The sequence below is a fragment of the Festucalex cinctus genome, chromosome 10 (assembly GCF_051991245.1).
Source record: "Festucalex cinctus isolate MCC-2025b chromosome 10, RoL_Fcin_1.0, whole genome shotgun sequence".
Taxonomy (NCBI): Eukaryota; Metazoa; Chordata; class Actinopteri; order Syngnathiformes; family Syngnathidae; genus Festucalex; species Festucalex cinctus.
Window position 1 is genome coordinate 28,472,907 of NC_135420.1, and position 27,890 is coordinate 28,500,796.

The following is a 27,890-nucleotide window of genomic DNA, read 5'->3' on the forward strand; positions in this document are numbered from 1 at the left end:
AAATTCCATGTTTTTATAGCAATAGGACACAATATTCACAGTATTCAAAATCCAGTAAAAAGAGCGAAGATGTCCTGGGAGTGAATGAGTTAACGGGGGCTACACAGTTTTCTGAGGTTGCTAAAGTGCAGCGCCACACCTTGTTCATTATTTCCTATAATTGGACTTCCCACTTTGGAAATTCATGGAATCGTGCAACTCCAATCAGAGAACGTTAGATTGTGGTCACGTGATGAATGAAACAACTGCTGATTGCGCAAACTGCGTTTGTAAAAAAACAATCCTCGGGTAATAAACACGTCATACGCGCAGATAACCTTTGGCAATGAAACAAAAGTTTGCTCGAGAGAAGCCACTCCTTTCCAAGCGCTGGAGAGAAAATTCCGGTTTCTTTCCCGAGCACTTCCGTCCTCGCGTGCAAGGAAGAATCAAGGGGGCAGGTATCGCGAGAGGGGCCCCTCCTCCAGACGGCCCCGGTGGCGGCTTTGGTCGAATGGAAACCGCTGGAATGGGCCGCATGCATGCACGCCTCCCAATCGCTCCATGCCTGCGCGGTGGGCGGGGCGCGGTGCGCGGTGGGCGGGGCGCGGTGCGCGGTGGGCGGGGGGAAGAGTCCGACAGCCGCCCGGGCGGGAGGCAGCAGCAGAACTCGGCTTTACTTCCACACTCCAAAGTCAAACTCTGCAAAACATATCCTGCCTGTGCCGCCCGGCGCGTGTTGAGCGGACTATTTACACTATTTTTTTTTTTATTTTTTTTTTTGCGACCTGCTGGAAATCGTTTTGCACCGGGGAACGCGGTCGCTGCAAATGCCCGGACGGACCAATGCGATGAGGAACAAAATGCACTGAGCGGATTTCTACTTGATCCCCCCTCCCCTCCCCTCCCTCCCTCCTGTCCCATTTGGACGCCTTGCTTTTCTTTAGACGACCTCCACCCCCCAAAAAAAATACTGCGGAGTTCGAAAAAAAAAAAATGCCTGTGAAAAGCAAATACAACCTGGTGGATGATGGGCACGATTTGAGGATTCCGCTGCACAACGAGGAAGCCTTCCAACACGGAATCAACTTCGAGGCGAAGGTATGTTTAAGTACCAAAAAAAAAAAAAAGTAACCGGAGTTGTACTGAAGTGGAATAAAACAGTCGCCAATACTTTCTGTTTATGTGCCTGATTTGTGCTTGATGTTGCCTCACTAGCTGCCAAAACAAAGAATAAGTGCGCTATGAGACTAAACGAAATGGAGATGTGACGATGACTGTGCTCCGTTTAGTACATCGGCAGTCTGGATGTGACACGACCGAGCAGTCGAGTGGAGATCGTGGCGGCAATGAGAAGAATCCGGGTAAGTTTGAGTTGTCACCATTTCAGTCAACGTTTTGCTTACTGCCGCGCTTGAATTCTTTCCAACTCTTGCTTAGCTGTGCAATTGAATACGTCACTGGCACCAGACCATCTGGACCATGAGACATTGCAGAGTTCCAAAAAGTGGTGCACTGTAGTGTACTTTAGTACAGTGGTACCTCCTACTTACGAAATTAATCGGTTCCGGAAGAAAGTTCTTAAGTAGAAAAGTTTGTAAGTCGAGACGCATTTTCCATGTAAATGCCCTAATCCGTTCCGAGCCTCCCAGAATTCAGACATAAATGTTTTATAAAGCATAAAAATGCATCAAAACATGTAACAAATACATGTTAAAATTAGATTATTGCACAATAAATGAGAGTTGTGCATAATGTAAAAAAACAAAGAATAAAAATGATGGTCATTTTCCTTTTTAACTGCTTGTCCTCATCGTTTTTTGCCCTCTTTGGTTCATGTTCTCCTCTCTCCGAAGTGTTTTTTTTTTTTTTTGCCTGGTGTTTTGTAAAGAACTGATCCAATGATGTATTTTTTTTTTTTTTTAAAACAGTCATTCGAAAATGTCCAATGCAAACATCATCTTAGTGAGCAAACGCCCGACTGGTGAACACTTTTTCTGGGCGATTCTTTTAATAAACAAATTCTGAAACTTAATTTAAACTTCCGGTATGTCGAGGCATCTTTTTTCCCAAAAAAAGGCCCGTCTCGTCGCAATTAAAAACTTACTGTGCCTTCATCAATCACCAATTGTTTGAATTTTTGCACAAATTCGTCGGCCGTTCGTTCATACATTTACGAAAATCGGAACACCTCATAACAAGAGGCAATATTTTCCCGTTGAGGCGTTTTTCGTAACTCGAAAATTTCGTATGAAGAGACGTTCGTAAGTAGAGGTTCCACTGTATAGTGGCCCGTCCGGCGTGACGTCACGCTGCCCCCTTGTGGTGGAGGGCAGGGCGTCAATGCGCGTGAATTAGAAAACAATCAGTGTGAGCTAGAAAATGGGTCAAACAAGTTGATAAATCAGCGAGCGACGCTACGGCGAACTTGTGCGCTGCCGACGGATGCTCGAATGGCTCAGAAGAGAGGTGAGATCGTTCTTTTCTTTCGGCTGCCGGCAGTGATTCTAAAACAGGCGGAAGACAGTGAGGAGTGAAAGACGAGCGAAACTACGACGCAACTGCTTTGCACCCACAAAAAGTACGAGGATATGATCTGTTTGCAGGAATTAGCGTTATAATATAGCTAAGTTTCATTACTATTCACAAATCTGTTTAAAACTGTGGTGAAAGCAACTTTTTTTCTCAACATGGCCCTTGTTGATCTCTTATACTCTGCTGCCACCTGCTGGCCGTTTTTTGTTATGACTACCATTGCTTCAACCGTTGCCTTCAGTTCAAAGGCTGCATCAAAGCCTTCTGTATGCTCGAGCATAAAAAAAAAAAAAGTGTAAATACATCTTTGGGACACTGGTAATATTTAAAATAGAACATATTTATACGTTTTTGGGAGCAAATGAGTTAGTCTTTTGTCATCCTTTTAAAAGCCTTTTTCATTTAAATATTGTATTTTTAAACTTTTTTTTTGTTACTGTGAACCTTACAGTGTATTTACTTTTTAATATAATGGATTTTATTTCAATTATTTTATACTGTCTTTGCCCTTGTTTGTGTACTGGGAACGCTGTTCATGTTGTACCCGATTTGACCACCTAGGGGCAGTGTGGTTCAGTGCGTTCCGATACACAGTTAAGTTGCAGTCACATTAGAGAGTAGAAGGAAAAAGTCACGATCAAGTTAACGCCAATAAAAGTTTATTTATTTATTTTTTTTAAGCGTAGGAAGAGCATAAGTAATCTTAAAATGCTTCTCTGTTATAAATTCCTGAAGCCTTTTGTTTTGAATAGTAGCGCGCTAATTAGCGTTAGCGAGTCAGGCTAGAGTAGATGACAATGATTTGCTCATCCAGAAATAAAATGAAGCGGAAATCATTGTCATTCAAATCATTTTGAATCGAATGCAGTTTGACAAAATAACGGCGAAGACAAAAGGTCACGAGAAGCAGCGTCGTAACTCGCGAGCGAGCGCCGACGGGCAGAATGAAGACAATATCGAGCCTCCTGGTGGCTTTCACATGCACTTCGTCATCACTCTTTGGGAGCATTCCTTTGAAGCGGTGCACTCACTCAAGTGCGATGTGTCCTGACCGACCCACCCGACCGACCGACCGACCGACCCCCAGCTGTGCAAACGCAAGATTTACAGCTTTCCACCCCAAAACTGCACTTAATGAGCGCATGTGTGCCAACTTGGCAACATTTGACTTTGCATCGTATAATTGGATTGCTTGCCACGAGTGTGGGAGGGGGGAGGGAGGATGGCGGGTCTTGACACTCATTTTGATGAGATTTTTGCTGTGATTTGTTGCTGATTTGCGTAAAACACCAAACAAAACAAAAAAAACATACTCGTGCTCACATGCGTTTCCTCATTTTAACTAATGAGCCTTTATAGGTTTTAGGGCTGGGTTTTAAAAAAAATCAAATAGTTGGGTGAATTGCCTCGTACCTGGCGATTCTATTCGTATCACGATTCATAAGGTCACGTTTGATTCGATACGATTAATCCCTATATGAATCCAAAAGTCGATTATTGTGATTTTTTTTTTTTTTTTACCCAAATTTGGAAAATACTAATCAGTAAACTTGTACATTTACACTGTAAGATGTATTATTTATTTATCTGAAACTTCAAACCTATAATTGTTGTGATCTGTTTCATGTTTGAACAGCAGTGAAATAAACTATTAAGGTTTCATGTTCCATTAATATAACATTATTACATGCTTAAGGTCTGAACACTAACCTTAAGTGTTCGGTTTGTGATTTAAAGTTAGTGTTTTTAATTAAGGTAGACTAAAACGTCAGTAATTCTACAAATAGTTAAGAATATTTTACTACAGAACGCTTTATTTCATTGTTAAAAAGAAGAAGAAGAAAAAAAAACGTAGTAGACTTTAACAAGAAGTGACGTCATCAAACCGGAAATCGCGTCGACGAAAACAGGAAGTTTAAGAGCTAGATTGTCCGTGACAGAAACGTGAGAAACAGTCCAATCCAGCACAATCCACACACATCTAACGCCTTTGGTAGCATCGTGGGTAGGAAAAGTTTTTTTTTATTTATTTTTTTGCCGCTTTGGCTCGTCCAGTGTGAAAAAGCTCCGACGCCGGCCTGACAACACAATAGCGGGAAACCACAGGAATCTAACTTTGGAAGGAAGATACCCTGGAAACAAAACAGTCTGTTGGATTACATAAAAAAAAATAAAGGGTGGACATTGTTTGCTTTTATTTAAAACCGTGCTTCACGTAACATGACCATGATTTTATTTTTTGACAGGACTGAAATGCGTGCAACCAATGTTCATAATTTTCGGACTCCTTTTTTTTCAGTAGGCATTTTTAAAACATGACTGTTTCGTTTTGGGAAAACTCTAAATGAGTTAATGGTTGTCTGTGAAGCGGAGATATAAATACAATTCAGCTTCATGGTGCGTTACACAAAGTTTCAATGTATTTGCACATACATTTATAATAGGACTCGAAAGTTATATTTGTATTCAATCAATTATTAAATGCTGAATTATTGGTTTATCGGTGTTGGTTGAAAATAGCATTACCGTGCATCCCTAATCTAACCTATTTCCTAATCCCTAATTTTGGATACTGTTCATTAGGGGTGTTAAAAAAAATCGATTCGGCGATATATCGCGATACTACATCGCGCGATTCTCGAATCGATTCAATAATCGGCAGAATCGATTTTTTTTTTTAGGATTCACACCTTGAGCATGGAAGAATGTTATATGAATGGCACATTAAGCCTTAATATTTTTATTTTAATGCTGTTCAAATGTGAAACAGATTGCAAACTGTTTGTGTACAGTGGCTCACGGTTATAAGCCTCAAGTTTTAGATAAATATATTCATACAAATCTTACAGTGTACATGTACAAATTTACTGATAGTATTTTCTAAATTTGAATGGAAAAAAATCGCAACAATCGACTTATAAATTCGTATCGGGATTAATCGGTATCGAATCGTGACCATTTGTATCGGGATTAATCGGTATCGAATCGAATCGTGACCTGTGAATCGTGATACGAATCGAATCGCCAGGTACTAGGCAATTCACACCCCTACTGTTCATATTATGTCCAAAACAAAAATCCATTTGGTGAAATTTGATCTTTGAAGCTAATTAGTAGACATTTCGTAAATGTTCTCTCGTTCAACAGATTCCATCTTTCTTCCGCAGAAACGTGCAATTTGTGTCGCTTGCGGCTGTGGATACAGAGACCACACTAATCCATTATTTATAAAACTCAAAAGTTTAAAATTTAATGATTTGATGGAGTTTAACCGTCTCAAAACAATGTTTAAAGTCCATCATGAAAGTTTACCAGTCATACAAATTAAATAAAAAAACAAACAAAAAAACAATGAGTATAAATTAAGAGGAACAGATATTTCCTCTAAAACAAAATATAGAACAAAACAAAAAGAACGATGTATTTCAACTGAAAGTGTCAGTTCATGGAACAATCTGGATTGTAAAACAAAATCATCCCAGTCTATCTGTATCTTCAAAAACCTGACAGAAGCTCAATTACTGGGAAAATACATATAGCACAAGGACATGCTGCTGAATTATTACATAGGATTGTTATATTGAAAACATTTTGACCGCTCGCTGTCTTTTACTTTGTGTTGATTATTTTTTGTTGTTGTTGTTGATTAGGGGCAGACAACATAAGTGACTTCTTTCTGTCCCTTTTCATTTCTCTTTTTTTTTTTTTTTTTTTTTTTTTTTTTAAAGGAATGAAAAAAAAAAAAAGTGAATCTATGGTCAATTCTCTGACAAGTTTCTAGCTTTTTGTTTCCGCACCTCCTGCAAAACAGTTGTAGAATGTGCTGAGCAATTCCATTTTTGTGGATACCCGTGAGAGCTTTCTCAAGTGAAAGATCAACAACTTTTGCGGGAGTTCAGATGGCGGGCCAGGTAGTGGAAAACAGACCTTGTCATCATGTCACACAACAACATGATTACCATTTTTCTACCCACAGAATCTTTAAGATTGTCGTTTAACGTTTAATGCCTACGTCGCTCTCCAACCGGGCTCAAAATCTAACGTTGAGATTCTTTGATGAAATTCTTTGACCTCTGCAACTTGATTATTTTTTATTTTTTTTTCCCTGGCCTGCATTTGTGCACCGTCAGTCAAAGCTGGACTGGTAACCTGGCAACCTGTCCCTGTATGGTGTCATTGTTCACTGCATGCATGAGTCACCTGTGAGCTGCTTGCTGATAGCAAATTTTAATGCCTTTGCAAAGCAGGAAATAGCGACCGAGCCGTGCAGTGCCTTTTAGCACTATAGCGTCTCGCGACATTTCACCAACATATACATGCAAAACGTAGTCTTCTGGAAGTGTATTTTTACAAGGATTAATGCTTGTTTCCAGAGGAAGTGGTTTATCAGTTGTGAGGGAAAACACAAGGGCTCACGTGGTGACTTCCTTCCTATTGGAAAAGCAGGCAACATGTGTTTGCTTGTATCCTCCTGTTATAAATCCTCAATGGTGGCCGGCAAGAAACTACGAGTGGTCTTTGAGTATGCTACTTATTGTACAGGTTATGCTGCAGGGTTACATGTTCGCACTCGGCAGGCTAAGTGGTTTTAAATTAAGCCGGTGTTTTTCCAGAAACAGAAAACCTGCAAATTTTCAGGTTATTAATACTTTTATTTTTTTATTTTTAAATTATGTAAACTCAAGAAATACATTGATCTCAAGATACGTAGTTAAGGTCAAAGATTAAACTCGTGCATACGGTTTTGTGATAGTTTTTCAGTTGTCAATTGTTGTATTTTGCTACCCACAACCAGGGATGTTCTAATCACGGTTTTATGCTGCACATTGAGATACGAATCATCAGGAAAATCTCCATCATTTTTTTATATTGTCGTGGGATGTATGCAAAAACATGTTTCAGTATATATTGTGCAATTTTTGAAGATTTTGACAATTATTATGGCTATTGGCATTATCATGCTAGTTCTAAGACAAATGTAAACAAAAACTTAATTGATCATGTAGACTGCAACAGCGGGTAAACTGGTACAACTGGTACAACTGAATGTACAAGATTTACCGTTCACACTGCACGAAGACACATACTGAATCACATACGTAAGTGTAAGTTTAAGGGAGTAAATGCGTCCATTTAAAGTTGACATGGCATTGATGAGCCAAAATATAGCAACTCTCATGGTGGGTGTAGGAATAATTGTAAATATAAGTTATCATACATTTTCTGCACTGAAGAACTGCTTCTGCTTGCAAGCACACACTTAGACGAACAAGTACACTGTGTTCCAACTTTGTTTTGCATTTGCATTATTAGGGTTGGAACGCCTATGGAACTAGGGGTGTGGAAATCAAATAAAAAGAGGGTGAGGAGGAGATTTTTTTTTTTTTCAGGGATTGTAGTCGTGAATTGTATCAGTCAGCCTTGAAATGAGTGTCTTCTCTCCTTTTTGTGTCATGTTTAATTGATGTCAAACAGGTAAACACGACGGTGGGGCATTGAAAGAAAGAAAGAAAAAAGGAAAAATAGATTAGAAACTGAAACTGCCAAGTGCCGACCTCAGCTGTGTTCCATACATTTCTTTTTTTAGGTCTGTTAATTATGTTTGAAATGATTCTCGCTTTTATGATCCTTGAGTGTTTCCCCAGAGGGGGCCAGCTTGCGCTGGGGGCGGTGATGGGCCGTGACCGTGGTGGTCCTGCCTCCTGGGGGGCCTCAGTGGCCTTATGTGGCTTCCTCTTCTTACGCCACTGCACTGCGGCTCCGTGCCAATGTGCTGCGGCCGCCGCCCGCGGTCTCTTGTCTGCTTCTGGTGCAGACGGCTCACTCACTCAGATGATGTTTCCTCACTTGGGTTGTCTGTGCCCACAGCCACATTATTGTTTTTGACCCGCGTCTATTTATGTGCTCTGCATGTGTTTGTGTTGATGATTGGCGGGAGGGGATTGAGCAGGAAAAGTGCTCAAAAAGTCAAGTTTGATTGATTGATTGATTTCAGCATGTGATCTCGCTTTGTCGGCGTGCCGTGGGGTAGCTTAATGGAATAATATAAACTTTTTGGAAATTAAGTTCACGTCAACATTGTGAATGATTGATTTATTTTCTCTGTATATTAGAATTCAACAATAGTGGACATTTCCCAGGACCCACTCCAGTTAAATAGTATATGCGAACAAAGTGTTTTGTTTCGGGGGGGGTTTCTTTTCATTTCTCATTGTACAGCTTGCTTGAGTATTCTCTTATTAAAAGGTCAAAGTTGAAAGGTGAGAAAGTGAGCCAACAATGGCTCATTACCCTTTCTTGCCACTCTACCATTAATTACTGCTTCTCCTCAATCCCTGATTGAGAATGGCGGTTGTTTATGTAGCTCATGATTTGATGTTTTCAGCAGGCGCTTCCTCAGTTGGCTATTTAACTTCAACTGGCTGTGAGGGAAGTGCTGATGAGGAAGGCTGTAAATTATGTGTGGGTGTGTATGTGTGTGCAGTTAATGCTTAACTAGCTTCATTGTTTGCTAGATGCATTTGTTAGTTGCTGTTATAAGGGGGTTATATACTGATTGTCAGACTGGGTATACAAGAGAATAGCATAGACATCTGGTTGTGTGTGCGCACAATAAAGTAATTGCAGCTACAAAAAAATATGAACTTCATTAAGACCATGAGCCAAAAAACAAAACAAAAACTGCAACCCGTATTTCAGTCTACTGCTTCAATACACTCAGTTAGTACATGCACTAATGAATTTGCTTGCTTTTGGATGAACACACTGATAGTAAAAATGAAAATAAATAACACCGGTAAACAGCTGTGCTTCTTGTTACCCTAAAATAGTGAGAAGACAAGAAATATTTACTTTGTTTGGTCAGGAAGGGAAAAAAAAATGCTTTGAATATGTTAGTCGATGAATGCATTCCAAATAATGAAGACGAAAGTGTACGCAAAGCCATCATAAATGTATTTTTCGTGAGTCGTACATTTAAGACAAAAAAAAAAAAATCAGTTCACAATAAATTAATCATGACAAAATAACACTATTTCAACACAAAACGTACTTACCCATGGTAGAAGTCCCAGAAATAATGTCCAAAAAGCATATCGATGTGACAACAGGTAAGAGTGGCTATTACAAATAGGACTCTTTATACACGGTTATTGCGTGAACTCAACTCTCCAGCGTGAATACCCGTGACCTTGTGGTCTGGTGGGTGCAGTTTTCCGGACACGCAACGCAGACGGTGTGAATTGCAGTCCCTGCATACGGAAAACGCACCGCATCCTTTCCGCAGTCAGTGTGAATTTGGCGTAAAACTGTTTTCAATCAGTTAGCTACAGTTGGCTAGCTAGCGTGGCTAACACGGGCACGCGCATCTTCTCCTGTAAACGTCAGTAATCATTGCACCTATTGGATAATTTTGTAGTATCGCTAACAGCGAAGGAGGGTGAGTAGAAATTAAGAGGCAAAGAGCGCTAAGTCATGCTAGGCTATCGTAGACTTGAAACATCGGAATAAGTGCTTGGTGCTACAGCACACTTTTTTTTTTTTTACTGAAGTTTCGCGAAAAGCCCATTAAAGCAGACTTTCTATGAGTAGCAAATTAGTGTCTAGAAAAAATACAATACGCAGCCTCACAGAGGACAGTTCGAAATCTGGAAATAAATTGTTACGTTGAAGAATATAAAGCACCATCAGTGAATCTCAAAACCTGATATCTCCATTTTACAGTTCAGTCCAATCCCGTCTTTACTCACCCTTTCATTAAATCCCCTTTCACTCACAGGTACTTTGCCTCACGCTGTACCTTTGACGCCGACAATCTGTTAAACCTGCCCAACTCTCCTGCTTTTCAACAGCGGCTGAATTAAACTTTGACTGATTCACTGGTCCCCTTCTCAGAAACAATTGGATGCCTTGTCTGCCTGTTGTAATTAATGGAGACAGCAACATGGTTTGATTATGCCCCTAAAAAAAGTTACTTAGTTAGTGGAAATTTGTAACTACTATACACATACTGGCCGCATACATGATAAATACACACATATGACAAGAGCGTGGAGATCATGCTCGTTATCTGGTTTCTTATGCGGAACATGTAAACAAACCTTTAAATGGCAGCAAAATGTTGGACAAGTCCAAGGGATTTTTGTTGTTACATTTTCAATGCGGTTAGTTGTTGCTTTAATTTGGTTTATTTTGTTTCGATTATGGAGGAAGCAAATTATTTGCCAGGAGCTCCTTTTGATACAAGTGCTTGTAAAATCCCAGCAATGTATTGCTGCTGTTGTGTATTTTGCGGCTCTGTACAGACTGCTCAGAAACAACTACAAAAAAAAAAAAAATGCTTACACTAGACCGGTGGTGTTTTCTTTGTGATTGCTTTCAGAGACACAGTTGAAACATTGAACCCATAAAAATCCGTTTGGATGTCTTTATATGGGCGCTGTCATTAATTAGTGACCAGTCCAGGCAGGGTGTAATCTGCCTTTTTGTCCATGAGCAGGCTTCGGTCACAAAACATTTTCTTGTATTTAAAAACTTTCATCATGGATGCCGACCATACATGACTAACACCTGCAGCGGTGTCTTGACATTCCACAGCAAATAGCCTAGTGATTAAAACTGTTAAACACGGGGTCCAAAAGTCTCAAGCTACAGTGTTTTATGGCTGCGAGTGGCATACAATTAAACTATCTTGCGGCCCAAACTAACCAAAAATGTTGCACGTTCTTTTGAGGAAACAACAGGCAATGAAATGCTAACTTTTAATGAAACTTCTGCACCTGTCAATTCAACTTGACTTGCCCAGCATAGTGTCAATCGCCACAAGCAGGTCCAGAATCAAACTCATCACTTGTTAAAAGACTAACTAAACCCCACAAGTAGCAAGCAGAAGGCAATGCAAACTTCCTTGACGAGAGAAACCTCCAGCAGAGCCAAGACTCAGTGTGGGGTGGCTAATCTGCTGAGTCACCAACAGTCCAGCAAAAAAGACAATGTGGCTATGTTGAAAACAAACTTGAAACACAAGTAAGACAAAAAAATGACATGGCCGTCAATACAACGTCCGCCACTCGGATACGCCAAATGCGCCATTTGCAGTAAGGCGTGAGCTCCCGCATCAATCAACATCCGACAGTCTGATGCGGTGCTCAGTTTATTGCAAGCTTCCGCATCAATCATTGTCTGACACTCAGATACTTCCAGGTATTTCGTATTTACTTGTGAGGTGATCCTGTTTTCTCGGGTTTGAAGGTTGGCGTCTCAGATAGTCGAAAGATTCACAAAGAACAAAAAGTAGCGACTTTGTTTCTCCTTCCTTCCTTCCAACACCTCTGACTCACCTCTTCCACAACTGCCCCATTCTCATCTTTTAGTTTTTATCCTCCTCCTCCATACCCTTTACTTCAATCTTCTGTCACCCTAATCCGTCTTTGTGCCCTCCCCCCTTCCGTCTCCTCCCCCTCCTCCTTTTCATCTGGGATTGCTTCTTGTTCTTCTACCTACTTTTGGATTTTTCCATCCCATTCATATCTTGATCTTTTCTCTCTTGGCCCCGTGACGTACTCTTCCCAACCCCAGCAGCCGCAATTTCAATTGTTGCTTTATCCTCCATGCATGTTTCCTCTCCGCTTGGCATCCTTACTGTGGCTGAGCTGTCACCTTAGAGACGTTCCCGCCTACACCAGGGCTTGTGTTTATCTGTTTACGGTCTGTAAGAGCGTTAAAATGACACTTCAAAATAGCATGTCTTACAAGTATTGCCAATTCTTCTTTTGTAAGAATGGGAAATACTCTTAACGTAAAGGTAAAATACTTGGACTGTACCAATAGAAATGATCTTTCCCACAGGATTATTTTGTCAATTTGATGATCGGGAATTTCATGATTTCCAATCAATTGGTCACATTTTGTCTTTTGGATTACTGGATTGACTCTATGGCTGTGCTGAGTGTTATGCTGACAAGCCCTTAGGTATTTATGATACAAACCTGTAAGTATGCTACTTCATGTGGGAAAAAAAAAAAAAGGTGAACATTTCCACCAAATTCCCGGTGATCCACTTGTGCATACGAGAGCAGCAATCGTCTGCTTCCAAGCTTGACCTTGGAGCTACCCTCATCAATCAGCTGTGGCCCCCGTGCGTTATCTCGCCACTGCAACCATTCCCAACTCTTGCCTCCTCTCTGCAGAGGCGTCGCAATCCCACGGCTCTTTTGAAACAGGGCTGTTTGCCTTTAACTCAAGTACGTTATGTTCCGATCTGGTTTTTATGAAATGATACACCATTGTGGAGCTTTCGCTGAGTCTCACTGGACAGCGTGGATTTGCATTTCTACAGTTTTCATGTGCTGATGAGTTTGCCTAAGCTCCGCTCAGTGCGGATGTGTACAGAAAGTGGACGGTATTGTGCCTGAGTCACCTTCAAGCCTGATGCGGTACAAAGAAACTGGACAACAGCGGCCAACCAGTCAGATCTGCCAGGCGCCTGAAAAGTGACTGGCTTAGTTCGTAAGGGCTTTGCTTGACTACTGGAGAGTCAGGACTCAAGTCTTGCTTGGGACAAAATGAAGGACTGGATGTGTAAACATGAATTGGGGACGAATCATTGCATAGGGTTTATCTTGCAAAGTTGCCTTGACAAAGTGCAGTTAACAGCTTGAAAAGGATTTTGGAAATGATAAAAAGTACTGCACAATGTTAATAACAGACGACCATGTGACTTCCTGTAATGAATATTCATTTTGCAGCATGCGGAATTACTTACATCATCATTGTTGTATTCTTTACATATTCGAACTCTGAGTCTCTTGCAGCTGTAACAGTAATCACACTGGCTGTCATCTTTTTTTTTTATATACAAAATAATTGGACTCCCCCAAGAGAATAACACAATACCGCTGTGCGTACTGAGCTCCAAATTATTCCCGAGGCTTTTAGATCAGGGCGGATGAAAGAGAGTTCAAGAAATTGCACGATAGGGCGATAGTGTTCCTGTTCCTGTGTGTGTGTGCGTGCGCTTTTGCGTGTTTAGGTAGTGGGAGAGCGTGGGATGGAATTATGTTGCCTTCCATTATGGTTTTAATAGAACCTTTTCCTCTTCGTGGACACTTCCATTAAGCTGTGTGCTGCTGCTGTCGGCCTCACTTTTGCACTGCCACATTGTGTATAAACTTTTCCAGTTCACGTAACCTGCAAATGCTGTTCACTCGATCATACTTGAGCTGTATGTGGAGTAATGTGTATATACCCCGTGATTGGCTGTTGACCAGTCCAGGGTGTGACCTCACCTCTCGCCCAAAGACAGCTAGGATTGGCCATTGGTCATCCACGACTCTAAAGAACAATAGAAGGTGGAGAGATGGATGGTTATGTACAGATATTTCTTCTCTTGCTGCTTTATTTAGTACTTTATGTTTTTGTAGATCACCACCACCCATTTGAGACATCAGGCATCATGAAGTGCTTGAAGACGGACTCGCCCAAATTCAGTCTTGACATTTTACCGTTTTGAGCAGGACTGAGGAATTTAAAACATAAGTCACCTTTTTATACACCGGCCTTCTCTCATAAGTCAAAAATGAATCAAGTGTAACATTCAACCACAGTGCCTCTAATACTGAAAGTTCAGATTCAATCCATAATGTGTGAACCGCACAAAAGCAATGGGGGCCTGCAAGACAGTCTTAAAAAAAACCAATAACTTAATATAGCTACTTACTTATATAACTAACTAAACTTAATATAAGGCTATAAAGGTACTTTGGCCCGTGAAATAAAGTTACGATTGAAACAGACATCCAATTGATGCTCTTGCAAAAAAAAGGTTAAAAAGTGGAAATTTTTCTGGGTACTCTGGCGTGTCCCACTGAGGCTTCTCCTGCAAACTGACCTTGCACAGCAGCAAGATGAAATTGCATCAGGACGCGTCTCTTCCTCTGCATTTGCGAAACACCCCAGGGGCGGCTTCAGACCCCATCTGCACTTGGGTTATCCTCAGCATATTTTCCAGAGTTTTGTGGAAAGGACCACAACGTTATGCTGGTCATTTGTGACTTCGTCACAGATGGCAAATTGTCATTTTCAAAGTAACGCAGCAGTGACTTTGATGACATTATGAGCTTTGTGGATGTATTTTGTCTTACCTTGTCTTATATTCAGGTGCCCTTGTGACGTGAACATTTATTGGTATTGTTTACTTTCTCTAAAGAAGCTTTTAAAATGTGTCATGCAGCTTGCAAGTAAAGAAAACAATACAAGGTTAGTTGTAGTTGAACTCGAAACTCTGTCACGTCATAAACCCCAAGACGTGTCTCATATTGGGGATGAGAAAACAAAACGTGCACAACCAAACATAAATCAACTGAACTCACTCCAATGAACATTTGTTTTTCTGTTTATTATGCAAAATTAATTAAAGATTTTTGGAAAGTTGTGGCACATTTGAACACTTAATACCAGCATATGGATGGATATAGACAAGCAAAGTTCCAATTTCATACATAGTACAGTTACAGTATGTCCTGGAATGTTCTCTTGTGGGTTCAATAGTGTATGTCAGGGTGCCCGTGGGCACCAGGTCCAGATAGTCCTCAGTACCATATGAGTAGCCTGTGGGCTTGTTCCAAAAATAGCAAACCAGCCCTTGACACTAATCATTAGCCAAGAAGTAGTTTGCAACTTCAAAAAGGTTGGTGATCCCTGGTATAGGTCATGTTTTTGTTGAATGCAGGATGTGTATGTTGTCAACATTACCAGAGTCTCTTCTTTCTGTTGTTAATCTGAAGGGAAGCTTCAATGTGCTCGTCTTTGTGTTATTTCAGGAAGGGGAGTTAATGGGGGAAATGGAAGAACAATACATCTGCTCGGACTGTACAGTGTAGTCTGTTCTTTTGGCCGGTGAGTCAAGTGGAAATGTTCGTGTCCACATTTATAGGATTTGGACTACAATTCAAATGGTTCAGTTTAGACACGGGTGGGGGGGCTTACCTTGCAGTGTGTGTTGTTGTAACAGTGAGTGTTGCTGCCCTCATGGAAGCCTTTTTTGCATGGGTTCACTTATTACCTTATTGTGGTAAAGAAAAACTCCATGCTACTAGGGTTCCTCTTTATTATTTTCTTCAGTTTGCCATCATTGTACACATTCCACTATATTCTGGTGACCCTTTATTTAGATACTAAGCTTTTTAAGCAGGTTGTTCTTCGACCTGAACCACCTCTGCCCTCATCCAGCCAATGTGTAATCATAAGGGTTACATTTCCCAAAAACCTTTTGTCGAGCATCTGAATTTTAGGATTATAAGGATTATAAAGAACTATTCATTTTAATTGATGTGGCTAAATATGTCTTTTTAAAATGAACTGTACATCCACTGCGCCCCGTGATGCAATTTTTATGGACATTCTAGTGTACATACATCACGCTCCCTCATCATGGTACACGACTGTCACAGAAATAAGCCTCTGGTATGTCATGGTAGCTGCGCCCGTATGAGCTACTAATCCGCCATCTCACCAGGGACTCAAGATAATTTGTCCCAATGAGGGATTAGCTTCCGGCCGCTGCCCATTTCAGATCAAGCAGACAAAATGGCTGGTCTGTGTGACCCAAGAAATTGCAGATCTACAACTGCACCTTCTTCTTAGGGTTTATGTATTCGTTATTTGTCTTAGTGCATTGATATACTGTACATGCAAATTGCCAGTTGCCACCATTATGAATTACATCATCAATAACGACTTGTGAGGCCGTTCCAGAAGCAGCCATGCAAGGCCAAGCAGGACACTGCCTCCACCATAGAAGAGCTGGTGTGTTTTGGATCATAAGCAGATCCTTTCTTTCTTCATACATCACTTTGGTGATCATCTTTGTGTCAGGATGGTTTACTTTACAATGTGGCGTGTCCCCACACCAGTCTGTTGCAATATGATCCGTTCTGTAGTCTGTGCTCTGCAACTTTTTGAATTCCAAACCCAAAGACTTTGTTGATAAAGTTCAGGAATGGCTCATAAGTCCAATATTAACTTAACAGACTCCTTCGACTTCAAAGATGCCTCAGTGCACAGTGTGTTCTCGGGAGGGTCAAGAAATCACATCTAAAATCTCTTGGTTACCAGAATTCTACTCTACCTTTCACCTAAAGGATACGGACGATGCGAGATGCAAGGATATGATATATTGCTGGCTGCAATATTGGAAAAAACAAAACAAACAATTTCCGTAGATACTTTCAGATAATGTGGAACACTGGCTAAGAGTATCTTATCCTCTGTTGGTTTCTCTCTCCGCACTGGGGAGGCAGTGCCACACATTTACCTTCCATATCTGTACATCTTTACTTGTAATGTCTTGCAATTGTTTTTTATTGTTCCTTGAGTCATATTTATTGCAACACTTACTCCACACCGTCTCGGTTAATTCAGTTGCAGTAGATTAATGAAGACCTCCTACGGGTTTTATAGTTTCGGAATTTGATAGAACATCTTAAGTGCTTAATATTGCATCCTGGATTCCTGATACTAAAATATTTATAAGACCTAGAATCCGAACGCTTTGATGTTTGCTGGCACAATGGGCAGAACTTCTTTTGAAGAAGAACTTGCATGTGTTATATGTCCTTCTCCTGTTTGAAAATGAACAGGGCCATTTATCTCATCTGAACATTCTCTTACAAAGCTTAAGGGGGGTCTATTAAATTAGAATTTCTGTGTCCATATAGTTGGGTCTCTAGAGTGTCTGTCCACCCATCAAGTGTGAAATTGCACAACCAGGTGAATCTTTTATTAATAAGCCTACTTCTGAAAATTGTGTCTGAGGGAACTATCGTGCACCACCATCAAACTGGCCAAGGTTCCAGAGCAAAAGTCTCATTCTAACTTGAATTCTAAGTCTATACGTCAACAGTTTTTGCCTTGATGCTAATTCTAAATAACCTGGCAATCGCCAGAGTGATATTGCGCTTCACGCAAGGGAGTTCTCCGCAATATCCATCTGGTACCTCTCCACGGAAATTTGCTCGGGAAAGGCGGGACATTCTGTACAATAATTCGAGCTGATTGGATAATGCGGCATTGTATGCGTTTGTTTTAACCAATCACGGCCACGGTTGAACATCTTACCAGCTAGAAATGCACGAAGTGCCTCTCGCTATTTGACATTTAACAAGGAAACGGTGAGTAATTCTGCAAGAAAAGAATTAATTGTAGCGTCCATTCGTCCATGTTAGGTTTGTTTGTTAGCCCCGGCGTTGGCTTCCTGGTTTCGTCACATTTGATATCCCGCCCCCAAACACAATGTCGCTCTGTGATTGGTGGTTCGGATCGGTGGAAATCAATGGGAGAGGTACAAGATGTATTCTCCGGAGTTTGTGAACTCACAAATACCGCAATAATTCATCTTGCGAGAGCAAGGCTACATTCTGAATGCTCCCGAACTTTTTGTCAATGTCATCTTCCCTGTCTTTTAATCAAATCGGTCCAACGTCTTCTCCCATCTAATGTGTAAGTGACATAAGCGCACATGAATAGTGACTCTTGCGTCCATTGAGTGCCATAAACGGCTCCCAGAGGCAGAGGAAATTCTCCAAACATTTTTTGTAAATATGCTACTCGAAATTCTCGAGTACTCGTTTCACCCCGAAAGATAACAATTTTAGAGTGTATGTTGTTTTGGTTTCTCCTCTCATCCAGTGAGCTCTTGCCTTACACGCAGATAAACATCTCTGCGCCAGCAGGCAAGACTTGTTTTTTTACTTTGCAAGACAGACCAATCAGATAATCTTCGTAGTCACTTGTGAATCAATGAACGATACTGGATTTGTCTCAAGGCACTGTGTCCATGGAGCTTTCATGTCAGCACTGTACACGTTGCAATTATCAATTGGTAAGGCTTATTTTCCAATGTTTTGTAATATTAGTTTGATCTAAAATGTGTTTTAGAAATAAATGGAGAAACGATCAGAGAAAATTGACAATTTCATGCAACGGTAACAGAAGCAAGACCCCCAACAGTGCTTGAATAGCTGAACTTGTAACCTACATAATTATTATTAATCTAATATAAAAATTTGGTCTCTGGACTAAATTGCACTTTAGTATAAACGTGAGAAAATGATTGCCTCTGCAGCAGTTGTCACACGGGGACCCAAATCTCTAGCTAAGTTGCGACCCACTTTAATCGAAGTTAAGAGTATTAAGAACACATACTGTTTAAAAATAACCTTTAAAAACATGTGGGTACCAAATTTTAAATATACATGCTTAGGCTACATTTTCAAAGAGTGGAGCAGTATTTTCTATGAGATGCGGGATTTGACCTGCAGCCAGAGAAGATGGATGAGTGTGAGAGTGATGTGTTGCCAGGGCTTGGTGCCGGAGAGTTGCTTACTTGAAAATGTTCAAGCTTTAATTAAGTAATGCCAAGTGCTGAAATCATTTTGTCTGAATGGATCGAACTATCATCTCTTATGCATTAGAGTAAAATGAAGAGGAACAGATGCTCAAAATCGGACTGAAAGCAATTTTTATTCCGTTACTTTCCAGCTAATTTAGTTTGTTTAATCTTTAAAGGGGAACTTTATTATCTAATTAATCACACTGAATTGCATTGCTGAAAACAAATAGAAATTTGATGTGTTCACCAAAAGAGTGTTTCATATATTCTGCATCAGATTGAACTGATTCCAATTGAATAACACAATAAAAGTGTCTATGAGCAAGCTTCTCATGGTAATGCCATTTCCCGGCTCTTTCTTTGTGCCTGTTACCTTCAGTAGTCTGATCTAATCTACAGTCTCATAAGGCGCAACAAGGGAGTTGCTTTTCATAATGAGATGGTCATTATATTCATAAGAGGTTAAGGTATTAATTCAGTTCATACATCATCCATATTACCGAACTCTGCGTTAATTTGACAGACAATCTTCTAAGGGGGGAAATGGAGAGGTACTTTGAATACTATTTGATAGATAATGATCAAGGTAAGTGCTGAGAAATAAAGTGAATGAATATGGCATTTGTCATGGGTGTTAATAAGAGGACAAGGCAGCTTTGAGACCGTTACGGTAAAACCTCCGCTTCCATTTGCAAGCTAGGCGACTACGGGTTGAGTCTTGTCCTGAGATAAACTCATGAAGATATACTCTACTAGCGCTGCAGTAATGACCCATAAATCATAGTCACAACACCGTTTTATGGGCCCCACGCAAAGCATTCCGGAGCGTCAGTGTTTGGTGAAAATATAAACTGTATTCTGGGATAGATCAATTGGGTCAAATCTAATGTTTTATGAACTAATGTGTTGCACGTTGTAATTGGTTTGTTTATCAGTCTTTTGAAACTGTCTGGAACTCTAGTGCATCTCTCAAAGCCATTTGGAAACTAAATTCTCAGTGTAAGCATGCACCGACCACCCCCAGCTTGATTTGTCATGTTGGAAATGTTGTCATATCTGATCATCGTCTTTCGTGAAAAGCCGAGTCGTTGGGAGAGGCACTCCAGTCACACAAGTTTGACAGATGATGATTTGGTTTATATACAGTATATCCCAATGGACTCCGCTCAGTGTAGCGGAGCAGTTACTCGAACCCTGCCCCAACGACTTAGTTTCTCCCAACTAGAGAGAGGGAGAGAATAACACGAGAATTGGAGTTGTAGTGAAGTTTCCCTTCTAGTGTTTTCCAACTCAATATGTTTAGCCAATTTTGAGCCATTTCATTCAAAGTGCTCTACTTGAGCATAATCGAATTACATGCCGGTGCATTACAGAGTATATTACAGGTATCTTAATCTGCCAATTATGCTCCAGCTCCCCGGTGGGCCTCGGGAGATTACAAAGCTCTAGAAAGCCATAATGGTAAAAAACGATGAATGATAGTCCATTACCCAAAAGGCATAACAGCAAAATTATTGCCAGTGTCACTGCACGCAACTCTAATGGATGATAATGACTTTGTCTTTGCCAGGAAAAAACATGATGATTCTACTGTTTTCCATTTTTGTCTCATAAGCATATTAATGCTTGTAATTTATTTCCTGTGCATGTTTGTAGAGTATTTTTTGAATTTATAGATTTGTGGATAATGGTAGAAAATTTAGCAACTGTGAGACCTTCTTACTACAGTCTTACTATAGCTAATCATTTTGCTTATCTGAGGGGTAAGCTGTGGTGGAACAAAAAACTTGTCTTGCTAGAAAAAAACTTACTGCAATTTTGGAATCAGTATGCCAATTAAAATCTAACTTGACAGATTTTGTTTTTCCAAATTGTTCCCCAGAGTAATCAGTCACGATCCTATTTCACAACGGTGCCAAATTCAAAATCCATTTGCTGTGTATCGGCTACTGCATCCAATCCAGTCGTGCATGTTAAACAAATATTACTTTCCCTCCATGTTTTAATATCTTTTTTTTTTTTTTAAATCTGCTGTGTCACCACACATTCCAGACAAGACGAGGAGGGTTTGAAAACGTTATTATGCACACAGTACATTGATAGTTACTCAGAAGAACGGCATCTCGACTGCCACTATCAATATATCCACGCGCATTCTTCCTACTGAGACTAACGTGCGATGACAATCAGCCCAGAGATTTTCTAACCGCTTCAGTGTTAAGCTCCCTTCTCAGCTCTCTGTTTTCTTGCTGCTCTCCTCTTGGATAATTTTCCTTTTTCGCTTCCATTATTCTTTGTTAGTGTATCTTGTTCTGACTGGTGCGTTCAGTGTGGCGTGGTTTTTGATTTTCCTCAGTGCTCTTTGAAGTAGAACCAACTGGCACACACCGCGGCGACGAGAGCTATCTGCATCGAGCCGAACTGAGCTGTGCAGACGGGCCACTCGGTGTAACAATATACGCTGGATACAAAATGTCGACGCAACCCTCTTCATATGCTATTTTTTTGTGGTATAAACAAATGAACTCAAGATCACATATTTCCAAACATTTTCCATTTGACCTATAACCTGGACACCTCAAGTGGAGGAGGAAAAAAAAAAATCACCCTCAAACTAATACGTCATTGTTGTTGCACCTTAATAAGTAGGCTTTTATTCGATTAGCTTTCAATCAATCTGTCATTTTTTAATCCAATGCGTATCCAATATTTTTACTCATCAATGCCGTTGTTTGATCTTGCATTAAAAAAAAATGAAGCGCAAGTGAGATTACGAATGTGCGATGGTGATGATGCGAATGATTAGACTGTGTAAAAAAAAATAATAATAATTGACCGGCTTATTAAAGATATGAGAGTACACTTAGAGAGTCAATCTTAGCACGAAATGAAATGTTAATTTGCTCCAGTAATTGTCTCTGGTGACGTGTCAGGCGTTGCACCATTTGGCACTTGCACGGTCAAAACACATGCTTGAATAAAAGCGATATACATGACCAGTAACATATCAATGCAGTCCTTTAACGATTAGATCTGTTTAACCACCATGCTTATTTACTTGCACGTGTAAGACTGAAACGTTCTTCATTCAGCATTCACACATTATACTTTTTCTTATCTGACCTTTTCATCCTTCAACTACTTCTACATTTCTTAGCCGATTCAACCCACTCCAACTTCAACATATTCCAAAAATTCACGCTTCACAGGCTATTATTTTTCTCGTTCCAGACATTTACAGTTTGTTTTCTTTTTTTACCCCAAAAGTCCCAATTCATTTCCAACTAGACTAAGTGCAATTTCTGGAGAAATTGTGTGGGAATGCCAAAAGCTGAATGCTAATAGCTGAAGGCTAATGAAGGAAATAGAAAGATAAATTCTGTGAAAATTACAAACTAACTATTAACTAGTAGTAGTAGTAGAAGAAGAAGAAACAGTTGTAGTATTTTTAGTAAATATTAAGTAGTAATTTGTAGTTAAATGACAATGCAAACCCATCCACCCATTCTCAGTCAGTAGTCAACTCAACTTTATTTATAAAATGTTCAGCTCATTCATTTCACCTTGGGAATAATTTTCAACATTCCCACAAGTCCCACATACCAAAAATTCCACATTTTTCACTCACATATTGCATTTCCACCTGCATCATTCCCTAATTCTATATAATTAAATAACAATATCATTCTACATCATTCAATGCATTCATTTCCACCGCTACCATTCAAGATCATGCTATATCGTTCAATACTTAATGAATAAAATTTGACATAATTCCATATTTTTCAACATTTTTTTCCATCCAGCATTTCGGCATTCATAACCAATTTCTTTCGTCTTTTCAACATTCAATTGCTGTCATAATCAAGTGCTTGGTAATTCCGACCAATCTCAGCTTTTTATCCTCATATACATCATATTCAACATGTAGCAATGTTTTGACCCATTTTGTACATAGGTGTGAGAATTCTGCCCTTTTGCTCAACGCTGTCTATGTCTCTTCTCTTTGCAGTATGAGTTCAAGGTGAAAAACATCAAAAAGAAAAAGGTCAGCATCATGGTGTCTGTTGAGGGCGTAAAGGTCTCCTTAAGAAAAAAGAAAAAAGTGAGTGACATTTCTCATTATCCTTACGTGTGTCTTCATGCTAAGCGTTGCTCGACGTGTTCAGTCGCAACTTTTTCTATGTTTGAACAACATCAGCTTAGTTAGACGTGTTAAGCGTTCCATATACATAAGATGTGAATTTAATATAACTAGTTGTATCAATCTGGAATATTGATTCGTGAAGGTTTAGGCAGGTCAAAGTACTTGATTGTATTCGGAGTAATTGTGTGGCTGAAATGCTATTGGAAGAGCAGCTCAAATGCCAATCAGGTGGCAGTCTCAAGCTCATCTCCAAGTCCAAATACAATGATGGACTAAAGATAGCGTGATTTGAAATTTTGAGCAAACAAAGCTTCAACCAGATAGGAATCAATATAAATAATTCCTTGGTTGACATTTTGTTGTGACATTAAACTCCCACGGGGGCAGACTAACAAGGGAAATATGAGTGTGCGGGTTTGTTCATGTACTGCTCAGAGATACGCACTATGTCAATATTTGGGATGATTTCACTTTGTAGCAACAGTCGTCTGCAGTAAATGTCACAGGACTCATGTGAGTCAAGCTCTTAAAATAAGCAAATTCTAGATTGTTCTTGGTGTTTTCATAGTACAAAACCAAAGACTCGTGTTCCGCGTAACCTTAACTCCCCCCTCAATACAGTACGTTCCTAGATGTTTGAGGTTTGCATCGACAGCAATCATTTAAAAATAAGCAAGAATGAGTTCCGTTTTGTCACAAAGCTTACAGTCTAATGATTTAGCAAAGCTGCCGTTTATATCCGTATCATGTCTTATTTTTACTATTTTCTCGCTTTGCTAACGTTTTTAATCCATCTGTCTTCTGTTGTACCAGTTAGCTAGCGCTAAAATATTCTGGGAGAAGGTTCCGCTCTTTGGTCCAGCATCCAGTTTTGCAAATTACTTTCGTGCTAGGACGGTGTCAGAGGCCAACTGCAAAGTAAATGCAAAGGCGTTGATACGCTGCTTAGATGGGATTTATTGACTTATTATTGAGACGTTATAATGTTAATTAATTAGCTAGCGAAACATTCTCCTAAACATGCAGACATTGCTCCCGAAGAGCGCGCTTCCTCCTGACATTTTACATCCGGTGGCTGAGTTTCTTGCTTTATTTTGATTTTTGGAAGTTTTAACATTAAATCCAGCAGTGCTAATGCTTGATTTGTTTTTGATACAGAAGAAGGAATGGATGTGGGATGAGAATAAAATGATGGTGATGCAGGACCCCATTTACAGGTAAGCTTTTCAAAATTTTCAAACAAATGACTGAAAATATTGCCGGCATTCCTTCATGCATGGATTTTTGGAGGGATATTACCTTGTGCTTGTGTTCTATTAGCCAGAGAGTGAGCATAGATGGGCTGAATGAATCATGAGCTGTTTCACTCGCAGACTTTTAGCACTTAGGAAACCTTCTCAAGTGCCATCGAGGGAGAATTTCATTCAGTCGTTGTCTATTGCACAAAATGTAAAAATGCAATCAGTGAACGGTTATAACAGCCAACTCAAGTTTATCACAGGGGATACATTCCAGAACCAGCCGCCATTGGTGAAAAGTTGCAATTTGGAGAGACAATAGGAGAGATAATATAAACACATTTGAATTTATCACAACGCAAGCTTATGGAGGACCAAAACTGCCAAAATTCAAAATAAATGCATGACTAAAAGTGAAAATAAAAATGGATCTAAAAAAAATATAATTCGAAAATTATATCCAAAAATAATAAATTGAAATGGAAATAAAAAGAGCAAAAAAAATAAATACATTTGTATTTAATTTTTGAATTATATTTTTTATATCCGTTTTTAGTTTCACTTTTAGTCTTTTATTTATTTAGCCATGTATTTATTTATTTAGTCAAGTTAAATAGAAATTTATATATTGCTCTTTTTATTTCCATTTCTATTTTTTATATATTATATTTTCTATTTTTTATATAATGTTCTAATTATATATATTTTTTTAGCTACATTTTTATTTTCACTTGAAGTCATTTAATTATGTATTTAATCATTTATTTATTTTGGTTTTTGGCAGTTTTGGTCCTCCATACAATCAATCTAAGCTGTTAAAACACTTTAAAAACAGTGACTGTAGCCGTCTTTTCCCACATGCAAGGGCATTTGTATACTGTAAAAAAAATAATAAGAAAAACCAATCACTTCAAAATCCACAAAATGGCAACGGTGCACTGTAAGTGGCAGAAGGTGTGTGTTGGCTCCCACTGAACATGATCTTGAATTTCACATGCCACATCAGGCACACTGTTCATTTTTATATGTTGCTACACATTATAGGTCACATTAATGGTGGAAAATGTTTTGCAATGGTTTATATTGGTCGTTTATGTTTATATCACAAAATGTTGGCATTTTAAAAAGCTGTGTGTGGATTTTGTTTTTATATGCACTATACAATATTACGTCACTGTTCAGACTTGAAAAGAGAATGTATGGTAATGCCATAATGCAAATGTATTGTCGAATATGTCAGCGGGTATGCACAGAATATGTTTTAATTTTGCTTCAGGATTACATTTGCAGTATTAAACGCCAGAAAAGGGATTCCAAGCATTCGAAGCATAAAAGGGAGATGAAAGACAGAATGTAAACGCGTGAAAGATTTTCACCATTTCGTCACATTTGCGTATTATGAAGGGACGGTGTCACAGAAAATCCCCCTCAAAACATAAACATGGTGCCACTGAAATGTTTTGCTCTTCAAACGTGCTTCATTCACCTCAGCTTCGTGTATTTGCACCCTCGAGAAGAACAAATGAACAGTCGGAATTCAGATATACGTTGGACGGGCTTCAAGTTTCTAAATCATTTTGGTGGATTTTGCTTTGTGCGTCGTATTTCGTGCTTCCTAAAGTCAGCTGTTGACTGTTCAGCACCATGCAGGCAACATTAGAACTGTAGCATTGTTTTGTTGTAAACATATCTAAAGATGCTTTGATGCTACGTGGATTTCATCCAATTCCATTTTTTTCCCTCAACTTGTACCAAGTGAGCTTCCATTTATTTGCGGTTCACTTTCACAAATTTGTTTATTCACGTCTTCCTGTCGTGTTGCAAATACAGTCCGAAAATTATGCTGCGTTCGAGGATGGTCGTAAGTGGGACTTTTCCGAGTTCAAACCAGGGAGCGTGTAAGGGAACGCCCCCTTGAGCCCGTAAATTGCACTTGCAAAGTCGGGGGAAAAAAAAAAAAAAAAAGGACCCCGACTTCACCGACGGACTACAAGTGACGTCAGTCTACAATGGCGACCCCTTTGGTAACACAGACCCTGAATGATAAAACACAATTTACTCGAGTATAAAACTACAACGTTTTATAAATATTCAGCATAACTTGACGTAACACAACGTACGTGACAATATGCTGCTATCTTGCATGAAATTATACTATTTAATTTGTATGAAATGCTTATGAAATAAGATTAAAACGATACGTGAAGCAAAATTGTGAAAAGGTAAGTTTGCAGGAGGTCAAAATGAGTTTTGAGGACCAAAAAAAACAAAAAAAACAATTTATCACTATCCGCCGTTTTGTTTTGAAAAAACAACTCAGATATATCCGACTTCCAACCATCCTCGAATGCAGCATTATTTTGTTTTATTTCCGTGGCGTTTGGCATTTATTATGATCTACTATTTCTCTCATAATAATATCAACAAAAATTCAGTAAAATATCAAAATATAGGGCTCCAGCTTTGTTACAAAGTATATCCAGTCTGCATTGTCTGAAACTGTCTTACAAGGTGTAGTAAAAAATGTTGTATGCCAAACAAACAAACATACTTGCAAAAATAGTCGTTTTGATAGAAAGCGGCATCTGAACACACTTGACACTGACCCAGAAACACACAGATAATTCTAAGCGGGTTTCAATTATTTATATAGCTTCGTATAAACAAACCAGCAAGCAAGGGAGTCATGCTGTTGAAAATACACACGGGACGCCGTGTGCCGCATCACAGCCGTCAAAGGTAAATTCGTGCTCTGGTCGTCATATCGTGAAAATCTTGGACTCAGTTTGTTTGTTGAACTACTTTACAAGGTGAAAAATGTGACAAATTGTGTGCTTTGTTACATTATCCATGCTGTCGTTTATCTGCATTGTCAGATTATTTTCTTTTATTTTTTTTACTGCATTACTGAATAAAGTAAGTTTGTATGTGGTGCCTCAGCTTGAGATTCTGAAAGCCCGTCGAGTTGCCAAGGAAGCCTCCCACGCATTGAAGCATTTAATTTCTATTAACTGTCACAATAACTTAACAGTAAGGAGCTAAACACACACACACATTGATTCCTATTTACATTTACATTGACTGTCAGGTCTTTAACTTGGCATATAGTAAGTGCACATGTAATATTGTACACAATGAGAAGATAATATTCTGTACACATCTGTCCGAGCCTACTGTCTTTTTCTTGGATCATTGACTTCATTTTTGCAAAAATAATCAAATGATTTCAAAGATTTGCATAACGTATATTAGGGATGTAATGATAACGGCAATATTGTGATATTGTGATATTAAAACTGCTACAATATATCGTCGTCGTCATGTCACGATATTAAAAGCAGCACATCTGTAAAAAAAAAAAAAAAAAGTCGGGTTGATTTCCACTTGTGCAGTTCTAGCACCCTCTAGTGGCTAGTTTTTTTGTTTTTTGTTTTTTTTCCCGCGCAGTTTAATTTTCACAAGGCATGTTTTGGCCCTTCTATATTTAAAATCCACAATAATGGTCAGATTAAGGGGAACATAATTATACTTGTGAACAGTCAATATGTGGAGGAACTCAATTTATTGTATTTATGAATTTCTTATTTAATTCAAATAATTAATT

The 27,890-nt window shown here is 39.3% G+C and overlaps 1 protein-coding gene across 4 annotated transcripts in view; it reads left to right on the top strand.

The window, feature by feature from the left end:
* The first annotated feature begins 626 nt into the window (after positions 1-626).
* nos1apa (nitric oxide synthase 1 (neuronal) adaptor protein a) overlaps positions 627-27,890 on the top strand; it is a 57,672-nt gene continuing 30,408 nt past the window's right edge. For 3 of the 4 annotated variants that reach the window (XM_077533567.1, XM_077533568.1, XM_077533571.1), the window contains exons 1-4: positions 627-1,080; positions 1,272-1,343; positions 22,914-23,006; positions 24,207-24,265. In XM_077533567.1, the coding sequence (XP_077389693.1) occupies positions 976-1,080; positions 1,272-1,343; positions 22,914-23,006; positions 24,207-24,265 (329 nt within the window). In that variant the 5' untranslated portion in view covers positions 627-975. Of the gene's footprint in view, positions 1,081-1,197; positions 1,344-22,913; positions 23,007-24,206; positions 24,266-27,890 lie in introns of all 4 variants that reach the window. The other variant, XM_077533569.1, reaches the window with a different exon arrangement.